Genomic DNA, 23324 nt, shown 5'->3' on the forward strand with positions numbered 1-23324 from the left:
CTGGGCAGGGCAGAAGTGCAGTGAGTGATAAAGCTGGGGCGGAGGCAGAAATAGGCCATCCTGAAGGCATGAGAGGAGCTATGAATGGACCTCGAATTGGGGTAGCTGAGGATGTTGAAAGCTACAATTGGTGTGCATTACCAGAGCTGGATGCATCACAGGGGTGTGCTGTGGGTCTGGTTTGACATGCATTAGCAACACTGCCAGAGGGCCTGGCCTGGCCATGGCATGGCCGCTGAAGGTAGTAATAATGGAGAAATATCATGAGACTCACATGGGGCCTATGACTGGTGTATCAGTGGGGTTTCACCTCAGGAGTGAGAGGCACCAGCAGAGCCAGCAAGCTTGAGAGCAGCTGCCTGCTGCAAACATTGCTGGTGACTCACAAGGAAGTTTGCTAAACGTATGGAAATAAATCCTCGCTCTCACGTCACCCAGATGGTCTTGACGGGGAACATATTTTGCTAGAATCCTGGGTCAAACCCCTCGAGAAGTGGCCCACACCACATAAGGGGAGGGCAAGCAATTCCCCCAGCGATGCTTCTCCTTCCCAGACTCCAACCCCAATACCACATGCTCAGAGACAGGGGAAAAAAGTCATTAGGACAGTATTAAGGTGGCAGGTTGTAAGTAAACTCTCTGGAATCTGATGGCTTCGGTCTTTATCTGCATCCTTTCCCAGGGAGTGGGACACCACCCCGTTGGGCTCCAGGATCTCTGTCTCTTCCCACGCCCGTAAGAACAGCTCTCATATGGAAAAGTCCTGCATAAGTGCAGATAGTCCAGGGGAAAGGAGGTATGTTTAGTCACAAAATGCAAGGAAGCAGGGGAAGAGAAAAGGAAAGGGGTATGGCCGAGAGGCAGAGCCAGGGCTGAAAGCCAAGTTCCCAGCCCATTGCTGGTCCCTAGTGTCACAGTGGATGGGGGAAATCACCAGGCCCTGCACCCCATCCCCAGTCAGATGCAGCTCTCATTCAGCAGGGAGAGCAGATGGGTTATTAGGAGACAGGGATACAGCGTAGAACAGGCTCACCAGGCATAAGCCAGAAGCAGGCAGTACAAGCCATCTTGGGGGAGGGGCCTAAAGGGGATCCCCTAGGTGGGGCCCTGCCCCTCCTCCACATGAGACTGCCCCATTCAACAGCCCAATTCAATTCAAATCAGCCAGGCCCCTCCTCCCTCCTTTGTCCTATTTCCTGGGGAAGAAAGGTGCCACCTGGTTGCCCAGGTTGTGAAGAGCCTAGGGGACTATCACCTAGGTGAAAAATCATCACACCAAAACTTCCATCACCAACTATGCACTGATGCTGTGCCCGGGGAAACTGAGGCACACACCTCCAGTTACTACAGGATAGTAGGAAACACATGCAACCCCAACCAGGGGAATCCAATCCTCATGCCGCCCCCAATTCATCACACCTAGGCACTGATCCGCCTAGACCACTGGATTGCTTACTCCTCTTGTGTATTTGTTACATCTGCCAGTTGAGGTCATCTACCGGAAATGCCCAAACGCAGACCTGGAGCAGCCACACAGATAGGATCTTGGTTTTTTGAGCTTAATTGGTCAGTCTGCTGGCACCAGAAAAGAAGAGGCCATGCATGAACCCCAGCAAGCCAAGATGGCCTTGAAAGCTCTATCTTAGCCGTTTCCACATAGAAGTCAATAGCAAAGCTCCAAGCAGATGTCATGGAGTCTTCAGCATTCTCCCTTTACTTGGTCAGAAAGCTGCTTGGTTTAGGATCCTTTTGAGGGGGAATTGGGATGAAAAAGGGTTTGCACTGGGGATATCGCTTACGGCAGAAAGGCTCTCTCAAAGATCAGAGCCTTGCAGCATTTCCCGGAGACAGTCACAGTCTGGGTTCCTCTGGAAGGTTGTCCTATGGGGCAAACCCCTCTTCCTGACAGAGTCTCCATCCCTGGGACACGAGCAGCTTCACAGACCTCTACCCTGGAGACAGACCTGGCCAGCAAGTGCTCCCTTAATGGCCCAGCTATGTTCTTTTACACCCCAGTATTTAGACCAGCTGAAAAAGGAGCCCAAGTCAAACATGCCAGGTCTGACTTGGAACTTGTCCTTGCTCAGAAGGCATTTTTAGTCCTTGCTGCCTGAGGGGCACCCCTCATAAGGCAGAAAATGCTCGAGCCTTGAAACTCAGTCAGCCTTGTAAAATGAGCAAGAAACCCAGACTCACAAAGCAAAGCCCCTACCCAGCCTCCATTCCCACCTCAGGTGCTCAGATCCCACCTGTAGGCATCTAACAAGACATTGATCTGAGACAAGGTCACCAGAGCTCCTACAGAGTTCACCATAGACAGCCCCCTATGGACTCCCTCCCTCTCTCTCTCTCTCTCCAGGAACCAGGAGGGTCAGCTCTGGTTAGGACCAAAGTGCTGATCCAGTAAGGCCAAGCAGCTGGCTAGGAGATTCTGCTGTCACCCTAAGGTTGCTCCAGTGTCACAGCCCTTCTTGGCAGAGGCAAGACTGTGTAAATAAAACTCCCACTAGCCATAACAGGGTGTACTCACCACCACAGCACTACCTTCCCTTCCCAGGGACACCTGCTTTCCACCACAGCTCCCCACACCTGGGCTCTCTCAGGCCCTATCTTATAAAGCCCAGGTGTTGGCCGTACTAACAGCTGGTCCCACCCTGAGCTGGAGAGGCAGCTAATTATGGTACAGACAGGTCTAACTGGACAAGGCCAGCTGAGCCTTAAAGGGACAGGTGCCCCGTTACACTGAGGCATGAAGGGGCCCCTTGAGCTCGCTTTACCTGCTCTGCTCTGTATACAACTGTGCTTGGGAAATGGCTGTGTGTCCTGGAGTGTGGGGTCCCCAGGCCCAGCACCCCATCTGCAGTCAGTGGCGACTCTCACTCAGCAGGGAGAACGGATGGTTTATTAGGGACACAGCGTAGAACTGACTCGTCAGCGCAAACCAGGAGCCGTCCGTACAATCCATCTGGGGGTGAGGGGCCCAGTGGGGGTCCCCAAGCCAGGTCCCTGGCCCTCCATCCTCCCTGTTCAGCCAGACCAGACTGCCCCACTCAACAGCCCAGTTCCAATTCAAACCAGCTAGGCCCCTCCTCCCGCCTCTGTCCTGTTTCCCAGGGAAGAGAGGTGTCACCTGGTTGCCTAGGTTACAAAGAGCCTGGAGGACCATCACCTACATGTGAGAAGTCATCACACCAAAACTCCCATCACCCATTGATGCTGTGCCTAGGGAAACTGAGGCACCCACCACGGCTTATTACAGTACTGTAGGAGACACCCCCCACTTCATCACACTGTGAAAGAGGCTTTCTTTGCCTGCCTGGACTGCCCTGCTGGTACCCACCCCTTGCAAAGAACACGTGCAGTAGGTTTATGGCAGGCCCAGTGAGTGGGAAGGAGCTTCCTTCCGGCAAAAGCAGGAGGGTTGGGAAGGGAACCACAAAATTAAGGAGCCAGGTAGCAGCCGGATGGGTTTGGGATAAGGTGGTGCTGAAAAGAACTGGTTCCCCCACAAGGAGCTATGGCTCATTGGGGCTGGACAGCACACCCTGAGGTTCGACGCCAGGTCTGCACTCCTAAACCCATACGAGCAAGGGGGCTGGGATAACGTTTCTCGTGGGGGTGCTGAGAACCACTGAAGTCAACTGTCAACCCTGTAGGTAATGGAAACCACTCCAGCCCAGGCTTCCAGCACCCCTCGGAAGCCAGTTGAAATTGCCACAGGAACTGTCCCAAGAAGTCAAGTCCACAGCAAGACGGGGCCAAGGGAACTGGTGGGGGTGGGGGTGGGGATGCCCCGCGCTCTCTGGAGTCTGTGAACATGGCATTGCACTTTGCAGTTTTGTCCCCAAACCCTCCTCCCCTTCCGGTATTCTCCGCAGCCGAGACCCAGGGCGCTCTGGTCAGCAGCTGCTGCTCCAGGCCCGAAGAGGCCGGGGGGAGAGCATCCCTGCTCTTCATGGGAACTGCAACCCCCAGAGCAGACCTGAGCACTGCAAGCCTGCCCGGGTATGGCCCACCTGGCAGCTGCTCGGATAATGGGAGGACCTGGGAGCCTGCCTGGCAGCCCAGCTGCAGACGCCCCGACAGGTGCCAAACAGGGCATAAACCAGAGCCATCAAGGCATTGGGGGTCTGTCCCGCCCTGGGTTACTCCCTCCTTCCTGCCTCCTCACCTCCCTTCCCCTCGTGCCGTTGCAGCGCTGCAGGCCCCGAGGGAGCGCTGAGCGGAGGAGCGTGGCGAGAGAATGAAGAAGCAGGCCGCGCAGGAGAAGCATGAGGTGGAAGCGCGGCGCTCAGCGTGAGGGGCTCCGGCTGACAGTCCCGTGGGCATTGGCGCTCTTGGTCCTGAGTCTATGCCGCCGGGGGTCGGCCGCTGCAGCAGCCGCTGGCCCAGCACCTGACCAGCATGCCTCCTCCTCCCCCCGCAGCCAGGCACCGCTGGACTGGCTGCTCACAGACCGGGGGCCCTTTCACCGAGCTCCCGAGTACACGGACTTTGCCGAGCGCTTCCGGCAGGGTTTCACCACCAGGTACAGGATCTACAGGTGAGAGGGGGAGCGGGTGTTCCTTCCCCAGCGGGCGTCTCTCCGCGTGGGCCAGGGGAGCGTGCTGGGGGTGGGGGAGGAAAAAGACCAGGGGGTAAGGTAAATATGATGCCTTGCTGCACAGGTGCGTGCCCCCGTGTGTGCTCTGCCGCCCTGTAGAGGAAGAGGCCAGATCAGCTGGGGCGCCGTTCACCAGTTATGGCCCGCTCCCCAGCAGACCCCCTGGCACGGTGCCCTGACCCTCCGAAGCCGCCGTCCCAACTCTGCCCATTTGCGCCTTACCCCTGAGGATAACGCAAGCCACACGCTGCCGTTGCCGGTGACACGCACCTATCAGCATAGTGAGAGGGGCTCCCGAAGCCTCCTTCCTCCCTCTCCAGCCAGCCGAGACAGCCCCACTCAACAGCCCAGTTCCCATTCAAACCGGCCAGGCCCCTCCTCCTGCCTCTGTCCGGTTTCCCCAGAGAATAAAGGTGTCACCTGGTTGCCTCGGTTACAAAGGCCATGGAGACCCATAGTGTACATGTGAGAAGTCATCACGGGGAAATGCCCATCATCAACTGCTCACTGAGGCTGTGCCTAAGGAAACTGAGGCTCCCACCTGGTGTTACTACAGGGCAGTAGGAAACACAACCTAAAGAGGGGAATAAAATCCTCTGAGCCACCCACTTCGTCATATGTCCAACCCTACGGATTCCTATATTCCAAGGCCAGAAGGGAACACCCTGATCTCCTAGTCCCAACACGGTAGCCACATGGGGTTGTGTGGCCAGTTGAGTGTGGCTTGCTGGTTTGAATGATAAACATATTTTCAGAATGTGGTTAGTTTGCTATAGCAGTAAGTGTAGTGCGGTAGTGGTCAGTGTAGTGGCTACTGCTTCAGCACCGGTTGGACACCACAGGTGTGGTCTGATACCCCGTGTAACATGTCCAGAGAAGTTCCCCAGGATACGTCGTCCTAAAGCTGAGCTTTTACAAAAACACCCAGTCTTGATCTAAAGACGGTCAGTGATGCCACCATACGATCCACCGTTGCCTTCACAAATCATTTCAGTGATTAATTCCTCCCACTATTAAAAATACACCTTGTCTGCAATCTGGATATGTCGAGCTTCAGCTGCTAGTCAGCGCATCTTGTTATACTCGTCTCTGCAAGACAGAAGTGTCCATTACAAAATATTTGTCCCTTGTGCAGGTACTTAGAGACTGTGATCAAGTCGTCTTCTTATCCTCTTTGCGAACCTACATAGCTTGGGCTCTTTGAGTCTAGCACTGCAAGGCAGGGTTTCTCACCCTGGAACCCTTCTCAAGGCTCACTCTTGGAACCCACGCCAATTTATCAACGTCCTTCTTGAGCTGTGCAAAAGAGACCTGGGCACAGCATTACAAGAGTGGCCACACCAGCACCAAACAACATCTCTGCTCCTACTCTCTATTCCCTGTTCATGCATTCAAAGATCCCATTAGCCTTGCACTGGGAGCTCATGTTCTCATGCACCATAACTCCCAAATCTTCCAGGTCATTGATAAAAATGTTGGAGCCAAGAGCTGAACCCCTCACATCCTCTCAAAGATGATTTGTTGTATACAGTTACATTTGAGATCTATCAGTCTGGCAGCTTTTAATCCGTTCAAAGTGTGCCACGTTTGTCTGGTACTAGTCCAGTTTTGTAATCAAAATGTTGTGTGGTATCAAGTCAAACACCTTACAAATGTCCAAGTATGGGTTGAACTTCTCTAATCCGGAACTCTCTCATCCAGCAACATCCGTAACCTGGCATGATTTTAGTTACCTGGATGATCACTGGTCGTGGGTGTGAACAAGCTTCCTGTGGTCCCATAAAGTTTGTTTCCAGCCACCAGTCCTGGCTCTCAGTGGTCTGTGCTGTTATTTAGCCATAATTTAACCCTAAAGTCTTCTGAGATCCCTGTAAGCAATGGAAGAGTTGGTAATACTGCTAGAAAATATTGACTTACCCTGGGCTGGCAAGTTCTCTCATCTGGAACTGGTCAGGACCCAAGAGTGCCAGATTAGGAGGATAAACCTCTATATTACCTTTATCAACTCAATATGTAATCCCATCCAAAAAGATACCCAGGTTAGTTTGCAAGGACCTGTTTTCTGCAAACCCATGGTGACTGGCATTAGATTAACCTGCTTTACTTCTTTCTTACTTGAGTCCTGTATCAACAGCTTCATTACTTTACACAGGAGTGGTATCAGACCAACCTAAGTCATACGGGGTGCCAAGATCATGCCACATGACGGATTTTGTTCAGACTCCTTGTTTTAAAGAGCCAAGAAATCACACTCACAAAAGATGACAGAGGTTGCAAAGTCAAGCACGCCAACGTTAGGCCATTCCAGAATTAAGTCTGGTGTGCAATCTTAATTTGGCACCTTTGTGGCGTGTGCGTGAGGACACGGTCAGTAATTATAGGCTCACACGCAATGATTAGTTGCCAAAGAAGATCCATGCCATGCACCAAGCAACTAACGAATCAGGCTGCGTAGGGAAAGAAATTGCTGTCTGCAGGGCCGCCGACACAGGGGACAAAAGGGGTGGTTGCCCTGGGGCCTGGCCCCTTTGAAGTGCTGCAGTGGCTCGGCTCTGCCACTCCACGTGGCTGTGAGGGAAGAGAGTCCCCCGCACTGCAGCCTGGGTGGGGCTGAGGCTGGCTGCTTTAGGCCCCTCCTCTTCTGCCATTGGCCCCACCCCTTCTGAGGCCACAGAGCCTGCTCAGGCCCGCGGTGGCTGTCGGCCCTGCTGGTTGCCTGTAGGACTTTGCCTCATTTGGTGTGGAATTGGGAATGTGTGTAGTGAAGGAGGCGGTGGGGGGACTGCAAGCCATGAAAGGCTGGTCTCTGGTTAAGGCAGCTGAGTGTCTGCCTTAGTGTCCGAGTGTCTGTCACTGCCTCCACCACAAAGCTTGTGTGATGCCGGGAATGTCGCCTAACCCCAACTTTTCATAGAGGGCCCAAACTGAGATCCTGGGGTCTGATTTGGAGAAGCGCTGCGTACGCACCTCTGCAATTGAAGTCATGGGGCACTGCACTTGAAACGCTCCGGGAGCTATATATTACGCTCCGTTCTCTGAAAAACTGGGCTCAAAAAGCCGTGATTACTTTTTACTTTCATCTCTGTGTGCTCCTGGTTGGGAACATGGGGACTCATACTCCTTTCTCTCACAGGGTTATTGTGAACAGGAACTAATATTTGTGAAGCGCCCTATATTCTAGTGCCACGCACCCCAAAGAAGCCCGTGAGGCAATGAATAAGTCTGTCTTAAGAGAGGGTTGGCATAGCATGCACTACATAAAGCCTGGGACCACTTCTTGAACAATGAGAAGGAACTGAAATAATGGCCAGTGTGTGTAGTTCATCCTTTGCACTAAAGTAGACAGGCCTCCAGGGGCAAGGTGGGGAGAATAGTAAGTGATCATTTCATTAAAAACTGTACCATAATGCATATGTACAAGGGGGCCAAATTAAGGTGAAGTGGGCATCCTTAACGCTGCCATTTCCTAACTTTTGAGCACTTGACTTTGCAATCTTAATGATAGACTTTTAATGTAGATTTTTCTGGTGTTGTGATTGTTTCTGTTGCAGCAGATCAGAACTCTGTTGTTCTAGGGAAGATACATTACAGGTAACATTGTATATGCAGGTGGAATACCAACAGACCCAGGTCATCAGCAGGGGAGACTGAACCTAGGACGCTGGGGGCTAAAACCATGAGTCTATCTCTACTGCAACAGCTAAGAGCCAACCAGCTCTTAACTAATGCTGCAGAGTAGATGTCCTTCTCCCTAGTGGTCTCTGAGTGTCAAGGTTATATGGATAACTATCACATGCCCAAGGTTTTGCCTTCTTTTTTTTTTTTTTTTGAAGTTTTCCATTTCTCAGAACAACCCCCAATAGTGCCATGTTTTCTCCCCTCCCCCACGTCCCTTTTTAGTGGCCAATGGAAAAGAGAGGCGGGGGGGGGCGCAAAAATGGAAAACAAACCACCCCCAGTCCTTAAAACCTGGAGGAAAAAGTGGAAAATGTTGAAAGCCCAGTAATATTTGTACAGACTTTCCCCAAAAGATTCTGCAGAAGAGAAAAGCTCTTGGAAACCCATCAGAAGAAAACTTGTTTAGGATTTTTTGAAGACATGAGGGAAGAAAGAAAAACCTTTTACTTTTTTCAACCAGCTCTTGCATTAGCCAGGAATAAACAGAGCCGCCCGGGGATCTATTGATTGAAGGTCATCCTCAGCTGGGGAGGCCGGTACTGGAAACAATCCCCATTTCAGTTAGATCGGGGTACTGACACCAGTTGATTTTGCTGATTAATAACAGCCTGGCCTTTAGCCTCAGGAGGCTGTTCAGATAGGCTCATCACTGCCTCTCCCCACTCCTTTGCTCGCTAGTCTCTGCCTTCTCCCATCCACCCACTCACAATTAGATGCATCAGATGTTTCTAGCCAGCAGAAAACTTAGGGCTGAAATAACAGGGGGCTCCGCAGGTCATGATAGAAGCACTTTGGCAGAGCTGCGTGCGTGGGAATCTTGCCTACCGCTCTGCCTTCCTCTAATCAGAGCTGTCAGTTTCTCACTTTAATGAGCAGCCCAATGCACCTAATTGTCCCTAAAAGAATAGAAAGGGTTTTGTACAAAACCCTAACAGCCAGGGAGGTGGGTTTTGAAAGGCGGAGAGATTCTACAAGGCCCTTTTTGACAACAAACAAAGCAGCTGCTGCCAGGGCTGTGATGGGCTTGTTTTTATGAACCCTGGTGCCTTCACCACCCCCACCCTGGCCTCCAGGCGGCTGCTGTGGGACCAGGAGGTCTTTGGAGACAATGCCGGTGACGGAGGTGAGACAGGAAGAAAGAGCCCCACGTGGATTAAGGAAACTCTGAGGCATGTAATCTGCTAGCAACCCCTTGGCTTTGTTTTGCTAGCACAACAGCTGAACTTGGGGCAAACAGATCCACCTCCGCCTGCCAGAGTCTCCCGGTCTGGGCGTGAAAGGGGTGCGTCGCAGCAGAGGCTCGTGTGCTGTTTGCCAGGTGGCACCCAGCACTCTGTTCTGCTGTCTGGCCCCCGCGACTCAAGTTTTGGCTCAGCAGGCACATGGCCGTGAGCGCCAGGCAGGTGCTGGAATTGCAGAGCGGGCCAATTAAATCACACGGGGAGCCAGGAGCTGGAAGAAGAGCAGGTACTGAACATAAGAACGGACACACTGGGTGAGACCAAAGGTCCAGCTAGCTCAGCGTCCTGTCTCCCAACAGTGACCAAACAGGCTAGAGACACCATTCCTACCCATCCTGGATAAAAGCCATTGATGGACCTAACCTCCATGTATTTCTCTAGTTCTTTTCTGAACCCTGGGAAAGTCCTGGTCTTCACCACACCCTCTGGCCAGGAGTTCCACAGGTTTGACTGTGCCCTGCATGAAATTAATTTCACTTGGTGACCCCTAGTTCTTACGTTAGGGGAACTAGATAACTTTTCCTTATTCACTGTCTCAGCACCACAGAGACCTAAAAAAGCCATCGAGTCCAGCCCCCTGCCCTAAGCAGGACCAGACCCATCAGATCAGCCCAGCCAGGGCTTTGTCGAGGCGAGACTCACACACCTCCAGGGATGGAGACTCCAGTACTTCCCTGGGCAAACCCCCCCTTAGTCTCCTCTCTTCTAAGCTGAAAAGCCCCACTCGGTTTAAGCTCTCCTCACGTAACAGCCGTTCCAAACCCCTCCTTTGGATCGCAGGACTCCCATTCCAAGCCCCACTGCTGGAGGTCAGGGCTGACACCCGCTGGGGGGAGCAGGCCGACGCTCAGGCTGGCACAGGGTGGCAGAGCTGCGTGGCCCTGCAAGAGACAGACATCTGCACATGGCGTGTATCAGATCTGGCAGCTTCAACCTCAGCCCTCAGGCAGACTGAGAGAGGAGCAAGACCTCCAGGTCGCAACCCAACAGGGGCCCAGGCCGTACCACTAACCAGCCAACAAAGGGCCAGGCTGAGCCCACGGCCCCTGATGGCTGGTGGGTCCAGCTCTCTGACCCCTCAGCCAGAGCAAGGGGGGCTTTGTCTGTGGGGAAGCCAGGACTGCACAGGGATATGTACCTCAGGCGACGGCCATGCGGCCTCTGCCCAGACATGTGCCCCCAACTCTGTGGCTGGAAGAGGCTGGATCACAGCTGTAGAAGCAGCGGCGAGGGGGCTAAATGGGGGCTGTGCCTCCAAATCCGTCCCCTTGCTCTTTCTCCCAGCCTGCACATGCCACACACACCAACCCTCCTTGGTCTTCACTCAGCCCCCAGACGGGCTCTCCTCAGCCTCTCACCTCCTCTCAGAGAGACAATCTTCCATTCCTACCGACATCTTCCTCCTTCCCCGACACACCTCACCCCCCCGGACAGACGGCCACCGTCTCGCCCCTCAGAAGAGCCGGGCCCGCTGCCCAAAGCGATACCGGGCAGGAAGAAGAGACGTGAAAGCACTAGACCTGGGCCTCTGTTCTGCCCCTGGAGAAGGGAAGCCAAGGGGCAGCCCCAGGCTGGAGGCGGTGGTAAAGCCTGGGCCAGGCCGTGTGCAGCGAGCGAGCTCAGGCATGCCTGGCTGCTCAGGGCTTTGCTGCCTCACAGCTGCCCACGGAGTGCTTATCTGCTTCTGCTAGCGCTGTTGTGCTGCCCATTTAACTTAATAGAAAGCCACGCAGGGTGCCATCTCGGAGCCGTGTCAGACACGCCGCCTGACCCTTCCCCCTCCCTCTCTCCCAATCACCCTTAATTAAACCGTCTGAGAAAGCCCCGGCCTGATTTTAATTAGCGCCAAGTTGCAAAGCTTAGCACGAAATTGGCCAATCACTGTTTACGGGGTGGCAGTTTGGGAACGCAGCAGGCTGTTAAACTGCCTCCGAGCCGGGCTTGCAAGAGAGTGCAGACGGTGCCAGGGATGTGGGAGTGCTGCAATCTGGGGCTTGGCACGCACCATATGGCACCCTTTGCAGGCGGCAGATACCAGATTACCAAATGCCAGCACGTGCTGTCAACTGCTCCCCGCCCCCCGGGGCAGCCTTCCATGCCGGTGCTTGGCAAATCACGGGTACAAACCCCTGTGGACCAGCAGGGCTTTTGACAGGGTATGAGCTGAGTAGGAAGGATGATCCAGGGTCCAGAGACCGAGTGTGCAGTAAGCTGAGCGTTTGGGTGGCCGTCCAGGAAAGATGCTGGTGCCGCCCAGCTGATGAGCAGAGCGCCCACAGCCAGCAGCGTGTGTTTCTACTGGGGGTGCACATTCGCTTCTTGGTGCACGTAACACAATTTATTCTGTGCACGAATGGAAAACCGTAGAGGGAACCGTGGTCAGCATAACCTCATGCTGGGTGGGACAGCATCCAGTGGGGTCTTCCTTGCTACACCCCCCGCCCCCGTTTGTGCAATGGCCCTGTCTGAGCATAGCATGAAAGCTGGCTGCCTCCCACTGCTTGGAGAGCCCTGGGCTTTGGGGACCTGTGCCCTGCAGAGGATATGTCCAAGAAAGCTGCTGGCTTGCGCCTTCCTTCCTTTCACGAGCAGGCCCAGACAGGTCAGTGCGAATCTGGCCAGTTATTTCAATCGGAGCAGCATCAGGCACCGAGTTTGTTGCTCTGTTAGTGTTAATGCCGTATTTACCAGCCAAAAACATTTCAAGCTCCTGCCCCTTTAACTCAGGAACGCCCAGAGAATGGCCGTGGCCTACAGCCCTTTGTTCAGTATCCTGGACAGGAAGGGACCCAGTGCTGGAGCTAATGATTTTAACAGGCAAGAGCCCCAGCCTTCCCCACCCTTTTGGCTGAGTCATTCTCCCACTAAGAGGATATTTACACACGAGGATATTAGCATACCAGGCTGGAGTCTCCCTCCATCGCCAGCTGCGTGACTCAGGACACTGTGCACCAGAGGAAAAGCACGTGCGATAAGACCTCTTCCTAGCTCACTGAATGGAGCCGTAGCAATTACAACTAATTAAGACCAACTAGGCTTAATTAATGACCAATATTAATACGGAATGGCTTGCTGTTACAACTACCGGCTCGGCAATGACCCAGATTGTTTATAACCTTAATTGTTCTGCAAGGTAATTTTGCAAGCAGTGTGGGCTAGTGGGTAGGTCCGGGTCATGCTTCCTGGCTGTGCCATTGACCTGCCTGGAGATGTGGGGCAGGATGCTTCCCGTCTCAGATCCTTTCCAGAGCTCATCTATTTAAATGATCGGCTCTAAGGACACACTTTCTCCCTAGGCTCATGCAGTGCTTTTCACACTGGGGCCTGTAGTGTCCTAATGCTCAAGTGCAGGGTGTGCAATGTGATCAGCTCCTAGTTTGTCTTGGGGGGTGGACTCCACCAGCCAGTGGTCCACACTTGTCCATCCCAGGAGAGGCCAAGGGAAAGAACCAGCATAGCTGCGTGCCTGTATTTTTCATGTCTCCACTTAGGGAAAAATTCCTGCAGAAGATGCAGGCCTCTGCCCGGGCATCTCTGCCTTAGCTCCGAGTACCAGTTTGTACATCTAAGCTTGGAAGCATTTGCTGTGCAGTGCCCCCCAGGAACAGTGGTACAAACAAGGACAGAGCTGAGCATGATTTTTGCTGCAGGATTTCCCCGTGGGATCCTTGTGCTGGCAGCTGGGCTCACCACCACACTTTTAGCCTGGCCACACTGCCCCCTACTTGTGACAACTTTCAGAGCCATGTTAGTCTTTAGCAGCACTTTAATTACATCTGCCTCTGTAATTTCCACTCCATGCGGCTGATGAAGTGGGCTTTTGCCCACCAAAGGCTATGCCCAAAGAAATCCGTTTGTCTTTTACGTGCCACAGGATGACTTGTTTTTACCCATCCCCTTGTTGCGCCATTGGCTGGCGCTGGTAACAAACATGCTCACGTACACTTCATTCCGCCCCTCAGACTGGGGATATGTCCCCACCGTTCCCTGGGCGGCCTGGATGACATCCTGCAGGTTAATCAGTTTAGGTCAAAGTGTGGGAAATGCCTCCTGCAAATTGTCATCTTCTCTGTGTAGATTACCCATGCCATGATGGCAGCAAGAAAATATCCCACCCAAGCTGAGGTGGCTACCTAGCTGGGAGTCAAGGGTCGCTTCCAGTATGATCTGGCCTTTTTACCAATGGCTCCCACATGAAATGAGTTTGGAGGTCTCAGCAGTAGGGGATGGGCAGATTCATACACCAGAAGGGCTCACAACGATCTACCTTCTGCATCGCTCAGGCAGTGGAGCATGACCCCCCAGTTCAGGTCCTTGTCTTCTGGCAGAACTAGGGGATGGCCTGTCGGCAGAGAGCCCCACAAGCTCATGCAAAAGACGCACGGTGCCAGATCATCCCTTGGGAAGCTTCTCCTGTCATTGTCGCTGTACCTCACTCCCAGGCTGATCTGGTTGCATTTCAGCTTCTTTGGCATAGCCATTGTGTGTACAGCCTCCATCTGTTCTCTGTCAGCCCCACCCCCTTTGATCCGAGGGAGCTGTTTCCATTCCACTGTCTCCTGCGCTGCCAGCACGGAGCTGTCGATCACACAAGGGGCGCGTCGGAGGGATTTAGAACCGTTAGCTGGAGTCTGTTACCACCAGCTCCGAGAGACTGGGGATAAATCTGTAAGCTATTGCATTCTCTGAGGGCGTGCTTAACCAGGTGATTGTGCCATATCCCTCCCCAGCTCCCCTCCAGAGCCGTGTCTACACGTGCACGCTACTTCGAAGTAGCGGCACTAACTTCGAAATAGCGCCCGTCACGGCTACACGCGCCGGGCGCTATTTCGAAGTTAACTTCGACGTTAGGCGGCGAGACGTCGAAGTCGCTAACCTCATGAGGGGATCGGAATAGCGCCCTACTTCGACGTTCAACGTCGAAGTAGGGACCGTGTAGTCGTTGCGCGTCCCGCAACTTCGAAATAGCGGGGTCCGCCACGGCGACCATCAGCCGAGGGGTTGAGAGACGCTCTCTCTCCAGCCCCTGCGGGGCTCTATGGTCACCGTGGGCAGCAGCCCTTAGCCCAGGGCTTCTGGCTGCTGCTGCGGCAGCTGGGGATCCATGCTGCAGGCACAGGGTCTGCAACTCGTTGTCGGCTCTGTGTATCTTGTGCTGTTTAGTGCAAGTGTGTCTGGGAGGGGCCCTTTAAGGGAGCGGCTTGCTATTGAGTCTGCCCTGTGACCCTGTCTGCAGCTGTGCCTGGCACCCTTATTTCGATGTGTGCTACTTTGGCGTGTAGACGTTCCCTCGCAGCGCCTATTTCGATGTGGTGCCGCGCAACGTCGAAGTTGAACATCGACGTTGCCAGCCCTGGAGGACGTGTAGACGTTATTCATCGAAATAGCCTATTTCGATATTGCTACATCGAAATAAGCTACTTCGATGTAGGCTTCACGTGTAGACGTAGCCCAGGTGAGCTATTTCCAGCATACCTGTGGGACGCGTGTCGTGGATACATGGGTTGGCATCGCACCGCACGCCGGCAGCGGCTCGTGCATGCCACAGCAAAGACAGCCAGCAAAGCTGCGGGATAGCACAGAGGACTGGGGGGGTTTGTGGCTCCACGTTTGAAGGGAAAGCAACGGAGATGTGGTCGCTGAAGGAGAGGGAAGCCGGCCTTGGGGTTATGGCCCTGGGCAGGAATACAGCACCTCTGGCTCCCATTCCCAGCTCTGCCACTGACCCCCTTTGTGACCCGAAGCTCCACGACTCACTGCCCCTCTGTACAGTGTGTAATGGGGAGACACCCACTGCTCACGTGGGCCCCTTGGCAGGGTGTGGATCCACACCCCCTTCCGTCTGTGGTGCACACTCTGGCCGAGTCCACACCCTGGGAACGGGAGACAAACAGATCCCTTCCGGGAAGTTAGTCCAACAACTCCTTAAGCTGCACCCGGCCCTGGAAGGGGCCATGCCCCAGGGCTGCTCCCTGGAGAGTCTGCTCCCGCTCTGCTCTGCTCTGGCCCAGCTGGGACTCTTAACAGTTCAGATCCGATCCCTGGTTGCAGGGGGTGGGGAGGGTCCCTTTGAAATACCACAGCAGTGCTGCATTGCTGCTCCATGCCTGGCTCTGCGGAAGCGTGGGGGGGGGGCAGGGCTGACTGCCCTAAGCCCCGCCCCTTCCACCTTTGGCCCCACCCTGCTGGGGGCAAGGAGCCAGGCTCCCCTCCCACCTTGCCCGCAAGCCTGCAGTGGCCATCTGCCCCACTGCTGGGGGTTTAATTGCTGTCCAGTTGTAGATCACTTGCCTAGTGACTTATGGGGAAGGCCCCCTTTCCAGAGACCCTGAGAATAGCAGCCATGTCCCTTTAACTGAGCTGAGCCACTTCTCCAGGGTCCTTCACCTTGACCTCTGGGCTCTTTGTTCAGCCACCAGCTCTTTCTCGCACTAGGCTTCCTGCCGGCACTGAGCTGTCCATGGTGCCGCAGTCCCCCTTGCGCTCCTCCGGCTCCAAGCGCCAAATGACTTTAGCCTGTAGTGCAGCTCCTTTTATATTAGTGTGCAGCTCTCTGATTGGCTAGCCCCATCCAGCCCCCCCTAGATTGGCTGTATCCCATGCAGCCTATCTGGGCAGCTTGGAGGACTCTTCTACTACTCTTTCCTAGGACATTTGTGGTACGACTCTAGTCCAGCCCATCACAAATGGGAATGAGAATCTTATCTGGTCTATTTAGAGCATGACTCTTGCGTGCAGAGCCTGTCCCTCATTTAGTGTCTGTAACAATGCCTGGCCCAACAGGCCCTGATTTTGGTTCGGTCCACTCAGTGCTACCATCACATCAGCAGTAAGGGAAGGAGGTCCAATGACCAGTCCATCCAGTGAGCTTTGTGCAGTCTTTCTGAACACCATGGGTATTTAGGTGAACCTGGAGTACATGGCTGCTTTTCCTTGGCCTTTTTCTGCAGAGAGTTTGCCCGCTGGAAGGTGAACAACTTGGCCTTGGAAAGGAGAGATTTCTTTAGCCTGCCACTGCCCTTGGCCCCTGAATTCATCCGGAACATCCGTCTCCTGGGACGCAGGCCCAGCCTGCAACAGATTACAGAAAACCTGATTAAAAAATATGGGACGCATTTCCTACTCTCCGCCACTCTGGGAGGTAAGTGACCCCTGGGCCAAAGTTATGCTGCCAGGCCACATCCTCAGCTGGTGTAAAAGGACACTGGTGTCAGTACTGCTAGCTCAGTTTCCACCCACTGAGCAGCTGACCCAGGCAGGTTGGCTCTTACCTTTCCTGTCTTACACACCTAGCAGTGGCGAGCCATTTGCAGGGTCGGGAGAGGCTGCAGGCTCACAGAACCAATGTTGCAGCCTCAGCAGTGGGAGTGACAACCTGCCAAGATCATCCAGAGTGGCCAGTGATTTTGGGGACCCCCCAAGAATGAGCCGTCTGCTCCGGAGGGCAGATGTGCTGTGGGTTCCTCTCCGGTATTTCAAGCTGGGTTCCCCCAGCCGCTCCTCCCTTTGGAAGATCTTGGCCGCTGTTGCTCTGGGGGAGGGTGTCAAACAGCAGCTAGCGTTTACACAGAGGGGGTGGGTGGGTTTTAAAAGAGCTACTCGGATGTTTTCAATGTCTGGCAGCAGCTCAGTGCATGGGGTACCAGCAGCAGCAGAGCAAGCCCTAAATACTAGGACTCTGATCAGTCCTGAGCAGCCATGGGGTGGGAGCAGACGTTTCCTTGTAGCCTGGGCTCACACCTTCAGCATGGAGCAGGAGAGTTTCTTGGGACTCAACCGCAGCCCTCTGGCTGAGCATCGCTGGCCCCCCATTGGGAATGCCCCTGAATCTCCACAAGCCTCAAGCGCTGAGTTGCTTAGCCTCCGTGGCAGGTCCAGGCGCAGGTCCGTGGCAGGGCTCTGACAGTGGTGCAAGAGGGGGACAGAGTCACAATTGTGGGCTAGGCTCTTGAGTTCTGTCCTGTAAGGGGGCTGCGACGTGCGGGCCCTGGCAGGAACAAGATGAGAGGCAATGGCCCTTGAATAAGGGAGGCCAGTCCTACAGGTGCAGCCACGGGGACGTGTCCCCAGGGAGAGGAAGGGTGAGTGGGATAGAGAGGGCCTCTGATGGGGCCCTGTCATAAGAACCAGCTGGGGCTCCTGGAGGGCTCAGGGTGACCGAGCCTCCTTGCTGGCCAGGAGTAGCAGAGCTCCAGTGTGGCTGCTCAAGGGCAGGAGGCTGAGGTTCTGCTTGGGAGACATGGGGCTCAGTCGCCAGGGTCTCTTTAAAGCACAGGGCTGCAGGAGGATGTTCCCCCTCGACTGGGGCAGCTCATGTGCCTGCGTGAGGCTTGCAGACTGGTATTGCTGGGGTGGGGGTAGCCAGCCTGGCAGGGAGCTCCGGCTCCCTTCCCGACCATGGGCGACCGACCGCGACGCGGCATCCCGTGGAGCCCGGAGCCCGCTGAGCGGCTTGCCTGCCGACGCAGGGGAAGAGTCCTTGACCATCTTCGTGGACAAGCGCAAGCTGAGCCAGAAAGCAGAAGCGGCCGCCGGGGGCGGGAACAGCTCCAGCATCTCCCTGGAAACCCTGCACCAATTGGCTGCCTCGTACTTCATTGACCGGGAAAGCACGCTGCGCCGGCTCCACCACATCCAGATAGCCACGGCCGCCATCAAGGTACCGCCACCGCTGTGTGCAGAGCGTGGGGGGAGGGGACGGTAAGCGGGGGTGGGGCCTGGGACTCAGCACCTCCGGCATTAACTTTCCAGAGTGAAGGCGAAAGGGGTACGCTCCCTCCGCAGGAGGAACGGGCTTGCAGCTGGACAGCCCGGGTGCAACCCCACCGGAGAGGAAGGGACCGTCCCTGCCCCAGAGAACCTGAAGCAAGTCACCTCACTGCCCCTCCCAGCCGCAGAGCTGAAAAGACACTTCCTGAGTCTGGCTCATCCCGGGCTGTTCTCAGCCCTCCCTTGCTCTGTCTTCGGACAGCAGCCGGTGCAATTAATCCACTTGTGTCGTAAAGTATCTGGGCAGGGAAACCTTCACCAGCCCCTCCGCCCCACATGTCTTGCCCTGCCCCTTGACTAGCTGATGGCTTGCTGCCACCTTGCTCACTATGTTGACGTCCATGCGGACTTGCGTGGCGTAGCTGCTGGGTGTCTTATATGGCAGGGAACGATCCAGCCATAAGTAAAACCTTTCCTCCGAAGGGCCAGCAGTGAAGCCCACCACTTGGTCCCCCATCCCTCTGTCATGCAGTGTGGGGTCCCCAGGCCCTGCACCCATCTGCAGGCAGACGTGACTCTCACTCAGCAGAGAGAACAGGTTATTAGGTGACAGGAACACAGCATAGAACAGACGCGTCAGCACAGAAACCAGAAGCCGTCAGTACAATCCATCCTGGGGGATAAGGGGGCCCAGCGGGGGTCCCCAAGCCAGGGCCCTGGTCCTCCATCCTCCCTCTCCAGCCAGACCAGACGGCCCCACTTAACAGCCCAGTTTCAATTCAAACCAGCCAGGCCCCCTCTGCCCACCTGGGTCCTGTTTCCCAAGGAAGAAAGGTGTCACCTGGTTGCCCCGGTTACACAGCACATGAGGGCCACTGAGTATGTACAAGAGGTCATCACACCAAAACTCCCATCACCAACTACGCACTGGTGCTGTGTCTAGGGAAACTGAGGCACCCACCTTGGGTTACTGCAGGACAGTCAGAAACACACGGCATTGAACCAAGGGAATCAAACCCTCGCCCACCCGGCTTTGTCACACTCCAGGCATGGACCGTTCGAACACCCCATCTGTTGGCTGTGCAGACCCAGGCAGCGGTCTTGTGCCCCGGCTGGCGTTCTGTCCACGTGGCTGGGGTCAGGAGTCACACAGCGACGCTGGCCAGAGGCCCTGCCTGAGCCCCAAGCGCTACGCCCCAGGTGGGGTGAGCTCGCCTGGGCCGAGGCATTGCTGCCCCACGTCAGGCACATGCTCTGCTACGTCCTCGCCCATTCTGCTGAAAGCGACACTCCGGCCATTGCGCAGAGCTCGCGTGGTGGGTTCTCTAGGAGAGAGCTCAGCCTCCAGCCAGGCCTCTTTCCCTGAAGGTGGGAGGCCAGCTTTGTACTGCCTCCTTCCCCAGCCCGCAGAGCCCAACGTGGGTGTATTTCCTCTCCCCCGGTGGCGGCTGGCAGTGCAGCATAAGCAGCCTGGGTGATCCAGAGATGTGTCTCCTTGGCCAGGCCGCACCCCTGAGTTGCTGGGGGCAAAGTGCCACGCTCTGAGATCGCTGGGCAGTGATTTGCCAGCACCAGCTGGTCTCCCCCGAGCATCGCCTGGTGACTCAGACCTCCCCCTCCCTGCTCATCAGAGCCCCAGCGAGAGTGACCCTGGAGCAGGTGTGCCCCAGTCGTTTGGGGGAAGGGAATGGGGCTCTGCCAGGCTCGGTGCTGGGCATGCGGTGGGTGGCTGGCTGAAGCCCAGTCCCCTCCCACGCCTGGCAATTAGAATCCCATCTCCCGCGGGGAGCGGAGTGAGGTTAGCGCCTTCCTGTTAGTTATGGGAAATGGGCCCTGCTAATGAGGCCGAGCTGCACCAGGCTGGCGGCAGAGCTGCTCTGTCAACAGGCCAATTAGCGTGCAATTATTTCCCCTCACTCCCGGTGCTGCTGGGCCACCCCTCTCTCGTGCTGCCGCACACACCCTGGCTGGGGACGGCTCCGCCAGGCCGTCCTGCGCCTCCCTGGCCAGAAAGGGGCTCTGCAGCCCCTGAATTGCATCTGCTTTCCCAGGTCGCCCGGCCACCTGAGACCCCGGGGGCTGGGATTTCACAGGGGGACCCACCTCCTGGCTGGCCTCTTCCCTTGCGCCTTCTATTTCATATTCGCCCCACTGCTGTATTACTCCTTCCCTGCCCACCAGTTCTGTCCCTCCCCCTCCTGCTGGCAATGCTCAGTGGGGCCTCCCCGAGCAGAGTTCACCCTGCCCGTGCCGGGCTCGGCACTGGGGCATAACTGGTCTTCTCCCTTCCCTAACTACTCCTCTGGGTTGGGACTGCCCATCAGCCCACGTTCTCCCTAGGAACCCAGCAGGGCAGCCCTTGCTCCCCTCACACATGCAACATCGTCAGCCAGGGAGCCAGCATTGGGTGTGAGCCCAGGACTGGCACAGCCAAGCCGACAGTGCCTGGGTAGCGGGGTGCAGAGCCCAGCCGCGGTGTAGGAAGGAGCATGGTTCAGTCCCGAGGCGCCTGGGCAGCGCCCTGCATGTTTTCAGCTGCAGCCTGAAACCGAGGTGTGAGGCCCAGGCCAGGTGCTGCCTCAGTCGCTCTCTGACCACCCCCTGTTCTCGCAGGTCACCGAAACCCGGACGGGCCCCCTCGGCTGCAGCAACTACGATAACTTGGATTCGGTCAGCTCGGTTCTTGTCCAGAGCCCGGAGAACAAAGTGCAGCTGCTAGGTGAGGAGGGCAGCCTGTCTCCGCTCCGCTCAGTCCCTCGCGCCTAGCGATGGCCGGTCCCGCTGCTCGAGGAGGAGGAAAGAGCAGGGATACCAAAGCACGGCGAGGGGTAGAGCCCGGGACCTACCTGGAGGGAGGGGGTGAGTGTCTAGGAGCTGGGTCAAAGGCCCCCATTTACCCAGAACATCCTGATGTTGTGGCCACGCCCCATCTCACGGGTGATCCCCGTAGACGAGGGGACGTGTCTCCACTACGCACCGACGCCCCCCAGGGCCCAACCGTGGGCTGCCCCGCCGGCCCCTTCGACTCCGACAGGGTTGGTGCTTCGGTGGGTGGGGGGCAGCAGAGGTCTCTGGGAGGCGGGTGCTAGAGAAGGAACACCCCTGCCCTCCTGCCAGAGCTGCCTGCTCCCGCCTGGGGCAGCGGGAAGCAGGGGGATTTGTCCTGCCATTTGATGGGTTTAAACGCGGTGAGAGAAGAGCAGTGGGCGGGGGGGGCTGTGTCCCCAGAGGGGCACTTTGCTGCCTGAGGAGGGCAAAGGCCCTGTCTGTCCACTACCCCCGCCCTGGCCCTGCCCCGTGTAACGCCGACAGACCGGGGCGGCCGGCACCCAGGATCGAACCTGCGACCAGGGGGGCGAAAGCCCTGCGCTCTACCGCACAAGCTAAAGGTCAGCTGGCACTCAGCCAAGGCTGCAGAGCAGAGACTTCGCTCACCCCCATATGAGGTCTCAGTGCCTCTGGGTACTACACCGCTGTCAGGCGGGTGGCCCCAGACAGCCCCTTTGGGGAATTCACCCCTTCCCTCCTGTGACAGGCTGTGGGTACGCGTCTCACCGCCCACCGTAGGGAGCCCAAAGGGAAGGGCGAGGGGGAGGGCAGCCAGGGAAGTGTCAGGAATTAACGCCGGCGTGCGAGTCGTTAGCAATGCCGTGGCAGGAAGCAGCGTGACGCTGGAAGGCTTGAGGTGATGCCTGGATGCGACAGCTGGGCTGGCAGGCTGTGGCCAGCCTGGGCGGGTGGCAGAAGTGGACCCAGCGAGGATGCCCGTCGTGGATGCGGCAACAGCAATAACCCAGCACAAATGGCTGAGGGCTTCCACCTGCAGCCATGCTGGGGGTGCAGCCCAGGGGCCAGAGGTTCGCTGCACGGGGGCGCTGGGCTCGCCTCCTGGCACTGCACCCGGGGGGGCCCAGCGCCACGCAGGTGGGGCCCGGCTGCCGTGGTGCTGGGAGTCCGGGCGAGTGGCATTGGGACCGCATGGGTCAGGTCCCAACCTCACTCACGCAGATCTGGTCCAGGCAGCGGGCAGGGCCTGACCTGAGCAGCACAGAGGGCCAAGGCCAGCCAGTCCCACGGCACAGGAGCTACAGGTGCTGCCTCTGGGGGTGAGTGCCTAGCACGAGCCATCTCCCGCCCCCCGGGGCAGTATCTGAGCAGAACCGCTCCGGGGCAAGGCCATAACCAGAGCAGGGCAAGGCGAGGGGCAGCTGCCCTGGGTGAAAAGCTCAGCCGCAAACATTTACAAGGAGCCGCAGAAGGTCAGGAGCCACCGAGCTACAGCCCCCTGCGCTGAGGGGGGCAGCCTCTGCTGGTGTCGTCCTCTGTGCCGCCTCTGCGGCTACCTGGAGTGACCCAGCGGAGGCGGGCGAAAGCGAATTCGGCTCTCCCCCAGGCAGGGACGGGATGAAGGTGCCAGTTGTTCCGTTTAACCCGAGCGGCTCAGCCATCCGTGCCTCTGAAACGCCAGGACGGGCCTGGCCCCCGGAGCATCCCAGCCCATTTTGCGTGCCCAGAACCCCCCGGCAGACACACTTGAGCGTTGCAACGTCAGCCTTGGTGTCAGCGGACGCGGCCCCACTGCTGTTGTGATGCTCAGTTTGGCCGGGGTCCCTGCAGAGAGGAAAAACAGAGCGCTGAGTCTGGGGGGGCGCGGGTTTGGCGTCTGCTGGTCTCACCTCTCCGGGGACTCCCCCTTTGCGCAGGGCTTCAGGTGCTGCTGCCCGAGCACCTGCGGGAAAGCTTCGTGGCAGCCGCGCTCAGCTACATCACCTGCAGCTCAGAGGGCGAGCTCATCTGCCAGCAAAATGACTGCTGGTGCCGATGCAGGGCCGGCTCTCTGCATTGCAACTGCCCCGAAGCCGACGTCCAGGCCCTGGAAGACAGCCTGCTGCAGATCCACGAGGCCTGGGACACTCACAACCGGCAGTTCGAAGAGTCAGGTGAGGCCGGAAGGGGCCAAGCTCAGAGCCCCATCTCTCTGACCGGACCTGCCAGGCTGGGCTGTTAGCCTGCCGTCCTAGCTCTCCCCGGGCCCAGCCTGCCTGCAAGCGTTAGCTCATAGGACCTGGGGAGTAAAATGCCATTCGTCACAG

The 23324-nt window shown here is 56.6% G+C and overlaps 1 protein-coding gene across 1 annotated transcript in view; it reads left to right on the plus strand.

Annotated features, from left to right (window-relative positions):
* Positions 1–23324, plus strand: part of BRINP2 (BMP/retinoic acid inducible neural specific 2) — a 45802-nt gene that overhangs the window by 16369 nt on the left and 6109 nt on the right. Inside the window, exons 2-6 of the mRNA XM_075002929.1 lie at positions 4197–4543; positions 16473–16663; positions 17991–18181; positions 20845–20950; positions 22935–23171. Coding sequence (XP_074859030.1) covers positions 4272–4543; positions 16473–16663; positions 17991–18181; positions 20845–20950; positions 22935–23171 — 997 coding nt within the window. The 5' untranslated portion in view covers positions 4197–4271. The remainder of the gene's footprint in view (positions 1–4196; positions 4544–16472; positions 16664–17990; positions 18182–20844; positions 20951–22934; positions 23172–23324) is intronic.

This window comes from Carettochelys insculpta, chromosome 9 (genome assembly GCF_033958435.1).
Source record: "Carettochelys insculpta isolate YL-2023 chromosome 9, ASM3395843v1, whole genome shotgun sequence".
In the NCBI taxonomy this organism is placed as follows: Eukaryota; Metazoa; Chordata; order Testudines; family Carettochelyidae; genus Carettochelys; species Carettochelys insculpta.